Genomic DNA, 6164 nt, shown 5'->3' with positions numbered 1-6164 from the left:
TACAAAAGATGGTTGCTTTATTTCAAAATGTGTAATGTGTACAATTTACATAGAGTATCGTCACACAATTTAAATGCAGCTCTGCCTTCCAGTGATTTTTTAAAATACGGACCTGTGGTGACCAGAAATGGCGCCCACTAACGGCTATAAATTGCGCAGTAACGTTGCCATTCTTAGCACTTGAGGTTACTGAACTTAAATCATTCTTATTACAAAAAGCTAGTATTGACAGAAAACTTGATATCGACTATAGGTGAATCGTCTTCATTATAAAATGTTATTACAAAAAGATATTAATGTTCAGTTAAATTTGTTTTACGTACGTAGACGATCAAAACATCAAGGGAGTGTTCAGTGCTTTCACAAAGTTTGGGTTTATAGGCATCTTCCCTGTAGAATTTTAGCTTCAAACGCTAAACAGTCCCTAAAGATCGTGATCATTTCTGGTTGATTCGTAGGTAACCAATACGCATGCATTCGAGTGAATACTTACACCCATATATTTGTTGATTATGAAATTCAAAAATTATAAGTTGAAAATTAAATGAAATCGAAGCGAAAACGAAACATCGCGGTAATTTTACAATTTCTGCAAAATACTCTCATTCTGTTATTCACATGCCGATAACAACTGAAGTGATTTACCACCTTCTCCGCGCTACCCTTACCTGCTTCAATTACTACATTAGTGTCTCGCCTAATCGTAGTGCATGATGTAATGGGGCAACACCTACCTAAGGTGGCCAATCAGATTCCAGGGCTGCAACATGGCGCCCTAGGCCAAGGTTCTTCATACTTTTTTCATCACAACCGAATTTGATTTTGTACACTGCCTTCCATTCTATCGTACCTTTCAACCCGATATCAGTTCAGATATGTAGGCCCACACACACGTATATACATATGGATGTTTATGTACATACATATCCATATACATACATACTAAATACATAAATATATTATCAGAATTATTATGTGGCACTCACTGAACATGAGCTTGTGACCCGTACTTTGAAGAACCCTGCCCTAGGCTAGCCTCTTGCCCCAACAGCTAGGGCGGCGAAAATATGACAATATGGTTATATATATTTACTAAATTCACTAAAAAGCCTTTATACGTACAGTTTCCTGCACTCATGAAACATCCGTTTTCAGTGCACGGTGGAAGTGGCACCTCTGTGTTTGTTTATATTTTCGTACTACATACGATTTGAGTGGACGGGAGTCAATCCCATTAGAAACATTAGTTCACCAGATTTGGAATTTTGTTTTTATTCATGGGTGCATTGCAGTGACTATGTACAGATATGCTGAGATGCCCGAGACCAAGAGGGTATGCCGTAAAGGGTAGGTGTATGAAATATCATTACATGTTATAAAATGAGAAATGGCGTATAAAGTTAATAAAAATTAATTATGTTCATTATGCTTTTATGTCAATACACTAGATTTATTGTACACACTTTCATACACACATAGTTACACGCACATATACACTCACACACACGGTAACGAGCAAAGGAATATTCAACTAGTGTTCGATGGCTGGCTGCGAGAAAAGCAATTGCTTATTTGTAAAGGGGGAAATTTCTTTTGCTCGGATTTACACCCATCTAAAGACTCAAAGGAGATGCCATATTCTTCTCGTGGTCAATTTGTCACCTAAACATTCAGTATGCAACAAAAGTGCTAATTTCTTTCTCACTAAACACAGCTTTTCCTCACTAAGCACAGCCTTTCTTGTAATTGAGGACAATCAGTACATAGCAGCAAGTCCCTGTTTACAAGGAAATGCACATATTTAGCTAGGAAAAAGCGAGGGCTAATACTATCCATGGTAAAATTATCCAAATATTTTGTAAATGAAAAATAATTTTTCATACAAGTATTTTCTGGGTTACGTTTCAATATTCTGATTTCAATATTCTCAAGTCGTGCGGAATGAGAGAATGAGAGTAAGCAAAAGTACATATCTTTTATCTCTTCCCGATTTGCCATCTACTTTTTACTGTAAATTACTATGCCTTCCTATGAAATTTTAGGGATGAAATTTACAGAAACCATTTCTTCAATTGTAAATGACGTTTGGCTGACATTAACAACCCAGTCAATACGTTGGTTTCATATTGATAATGATGATAATTGCAGCAAGCTTGAATGCCACAGAGAAGATGCCTTACACCAGTTAACCTCTTTTCGAAGATCGTATTTCTGTTGTTATATTCATCTTAACCTTACACAGACAATTAAAGCTATGAGAATTATCGGTAATTTAGTCAGATATTAAGGTATTCATGGAATGACCACAAAATAATCATTACGAATCATCTACAGTATATGTAAAGCTATTATTGTATCCACGAACATCACTTGTACATTATGTTAAACACCAAGAATTAGAAAATGGAAACATCTCAAAGAGATTGCCCCGTAACATCTTCCTAACATGGCACGTGAACAATACGTTCTGATAATAGTGTTCCCCTGGAGGATTCGAGAGGAAGATGACCCATTTTCTCAGTACAGCTGACGGGCCTCCGCATATCCACGCACTCTTTGTACATCGAAGTTCTGAAGGAAGTTAAAGATGTAGTCAAACGTCGGCCTGTCGTCAGGAGTGATATTCCAGCACCAGTACATAAGTTCGTAGATTTCGTCTGGACAGAATTCTGGCTTACACATTCGATATCCCTGCTGGATGCTTGTCATTACATCATGTTTTGATAAGCCTGGAAGTAGATATACAGGTGTTTTTTCATGGAATGATGATAAATGTGTCAATAGTACACTCTTTCTTTCAGACATAAGTGACACAGGAAAAAAAATTAAGGGAGAAGGAAAATATAATAATCACTTTGAGTCACAATTAACTACACTTGAATGATAGGAAGGAGGACCACCTCACCAGGATAAGGCACGCTGCCCCAGGAAAATATTTCGGTCAAAAGGATGCCGAAGGACCACACGTCGGATTTGATGGTGAAAGTATCCTTCAGGAATGCTTCGGGAGCTGTCCACTTCACCGGAAATTTCAGATCTGTGGGTAAATAGATTTCACTCAAATGTCTATAAGAGAGGAGATATTCAGATATAAATAAGTGTGTGTGTGTGTATGTGTGTGTGTGTGTGTGTGTGTGTGCGTGCGTGTGTGTGTGTGTGTGTGTGTGTGTGTGTGTGTGTGTGTGTGACACATGCATGGAGAGTGCAGTGCATCGTATCAGTGCTGTACAGCTCTTACATGTTGCTAAATACAGAGGGAATAGAGCAATTGGTGGTCTAGTCGGCTAGCCATGGGTTATGTAGATGTGCATAGTTCATGTGAACAAAAAAAGTGGGTTATAAAGTGAACGAACAAGTGAAAATTTGAAAAAGACAGTGAAGCTTTGTGAGTCGGGACATGAGAGCAAGGGTAAGGGAGGGGAGAAATGACCGCGTAAGTTTAGCAAATTGACGCTTTCGAAGCCAAGGTAGCAGAATGTTTGAAAATGCGTGAAGAAAAAGTAAATTTGAAAGAAATAGTGGATAATTTGCAAAGAAACACAACCATCTAGGAAGAGAATACTAAAAAGTCTGAAAAGAAAATTAATCAAGGACCTCAAGGCATAGGTAGTCAAATCGAAGCAAAGAATCTCCAAGAAAAAGTCAAAGAAGTAATCAGAGTACAGGAAATTGTCAAACAGAGACGGTAAAGAAAAATTAATTTAAGACACACCTTGGGTAGTGTAAACAAAGTCATATAGGGACATGTAAAAAAAAAAAGTAGACAACGAAGACAAGAAATTGATTGCCAATATTCTCAAAATCATAAATTCCGAATTCTCGGAGCAGAATATCATAGCTCAAAGGAGGTTGGGATTATTTGGAAAGAGAAAGAAACGCCCTTTTAAAGTGACATAAGCGAGAAAAATAAAACAAAGACTGAATAAGAGAAGCTATGGCCGAAGATGACACAGAACTACTGCAGAAGAAATGGAAAAGGTACATAACTAAAATTATCAAAAGACTGAGGAAGAAAACTATATTCATTCAGAGGGTGAAAGGGCTCCAAGTAAAGCAAGTCTACTATCGGAATCAGAGTGTAGAGAGACAAGCTCTAGCCAAAAGGAATACCGAAAGATTATATAGAAATATTCTATAACAACATAGATGATTTGTACTCGAAATTACTAGAACTAAATACGATGATTTAAATTAATATCGCAGATTTAATATGCATCTCTGAATCCAAACTGGACCCCGCCATAGATGAAGTAACTCAGAGACTATAATATTTGGAGGAAAGACGGATAAATGTGTAGGAAATCTGTTTCTGAAATAATACAAAAAAGAGACGGCTGGGTGGATTGTGTATCAATCAATAACGGTATGCTCATGTTTGCGCAGCCGTGGACCTCTCCACCATCCTTCGCCATTAAACTCGATCCTACGCCCTTCTTTCCACCTGTACCATCGACATCCCGCAAATATCTTTGATATTGTCGCTCAGTCTTGTCTTCGGTTTGCCTCTTCCTCTGTTTCCTATCACCATCCCTGTCAGCAAGTTTTTCTCAATACTTTTACTTCTCATTACATGACCAATAAACTTTAATTTCCTCCTGTTCAAGATGTCCAACAGCCGGTCTTTACAATTTATTTTTCTCAGCACTTCATCATTCGTCTTCTTCTCTGTCCAGCTAATACGCAGTACTCGTCTGTAACACCACATTTCAAAACTATTGATCTTTTTCTTGTCTATCTACTTGGATTGTGTATACTTGGACTTTAAAAGGGTATTTGACAAAGTGTCTCAAAGAAGACTATATGTAAATAAGAACACCTAGGTGGACTGAAAGGCAAACTCCTCGAATGAACGAAAGACAGATGAGCACTGTAATGAGAGGGAAGCTTACAAGGATCAGTCTTGGCGTCGATTATGTTTTCTATTTTCATCAGTGATTTAGGGTTAAACATAATCCAGACGAAGCGAAATTACAAAATAATAATAATAATAATAGTAAGTGACGTCTCATGCCAATGTCTCCAAAAGGCCATCGAGAACTTAATCATGTGGAATTGTACTTGGAAAGGAGAAGCAGTATGAAACAACAGAGAGGGAAAAATACCTTGGAAAACCATAAACATGAACTTAAGCCTAAATGATCATATAAATGAGAATATCCATAATATGTTAGGGCTGATTGCGAACATGAAGAGAGCATTCGCGTATGTGGACGAAGATATGGTAAAGATCATTACAGCCTAGAGAGATTATTATGAGCTACGCAGATAGACTACAGAAAATGTGTGTGTGTGTGTGTGTGTGTTTGTGTTTGTGTGTTTTGTGTGTGTGTGCGTGTGTATTATGTGTATATACATATATATATATATATATATATATATATATATATATATATATATATATATATATATATTTATATAATATGTATACATATATTTTATTCATGCAATTAATAATTTATTTATATATGTATGTCCATGTGTGTGCCTGCGTTCAAACATGCATATCAAGTCCGTGTTCCCTTACTGCTGGTCGGGTTATATTCCCCGTCTATGATTCGCGCCAGCCCGAAATCCGATACTTTACAGTGAAGTCCGTCCTTCACTAAGACGTTTCTCGCAGCCAGATCACGATGGATTAGCTGCAGCGACTCTAGATACGCCATGGCATCAGCGACCTGCAATGAATGTCAGAAATTAGAGACCGTATATTTAGGTCCATGCACTACAGGTCGTCGACATTGTATAGCCTCACCTGACAAGCGATGTAAATGAGGTCATTAATATCCCTCAACCTGGTCTCATCTCGGAGGAAGTCGAGGAGGGACCCCTGGTTCATGTACTCCGTGATGATCAGGATGGGTTCCTGGAGCGTGCACACGGCGTACAGGGTCAGGATGTTTTTGTGTCGCAGGCCCTTCATGATCTTGGCTTCCTCGAGGAATTCCTGGGCCAGCATCGAGCCTTTCTTCATGGTCTTCACAGCCACGTCCACTGTCTGGTTCCAAGAGCCTTTGGGGAGATGACAACATGCGGAGTGAGGAGAACAGAAGGGAGGAAAGTGATCTCTTACGGGGGTATGAATGACTATGAAAGCATCTTTTTATTTTCATTATTTTCATGATCTTAATAAGTCCTTTGAGTCTTTATCTATGTATATTTTTAAT

General features: G+C 38.0%; 1 protein-coding gene across 2 annotated transcripts in view; it reads right to left on the bottom strand.

Moving 5' to 3' along the window:
- Positions 1-6164, bottom strand: part of LOC119583834 (tyrosine-protein kinase SRK3-like) — a 26888-nt gene continuing 20724 nt past the window's right edge. For both annotated transcript variants that reach the window (XM_037932558.1, XM_037932559.1), the window contains exons 7-10: positions 5753-6009; positions 5525-5675; positions 2906-3037; positions 1-2729 (exon numbers count right to left, since the gene is read on the bottom strand). In XM_037932558.1, coding sequence (XP_037788486.1) covers positions 2518-2729; positions 2906-3037; positions 5525-5675; positions 5753-6009 — 752 coding nt within the window. In that variant the 3' untranslated portion in view covers positions 1-2517. The remainder of the gene's footprint in view (positions 2730-2905; positions 3038-5524; positions 5676-5752; positions 6010-6164) is intronic.

Source organism: Penaeus monodon, chromosome 17 (assembly GCF_015228065.2).
Source record: "Penaeus monodon isolate SGIC_2016 chromosome 17, NSTDA_Pmon_1, whole genome shotgun sequence".
Classification (NCBI taxonomy): domain Eukaryota; kingdom Metazoa; phylum Arthropoda; class Malacostraca; order Decapoda; family Penaeidae; genus Penaeus; species Penaeus monodon.
Note: the sequence above shows the minus strand (reverse complement) of the source record. Positions and strands in the feature narration are given on the sequence as shown.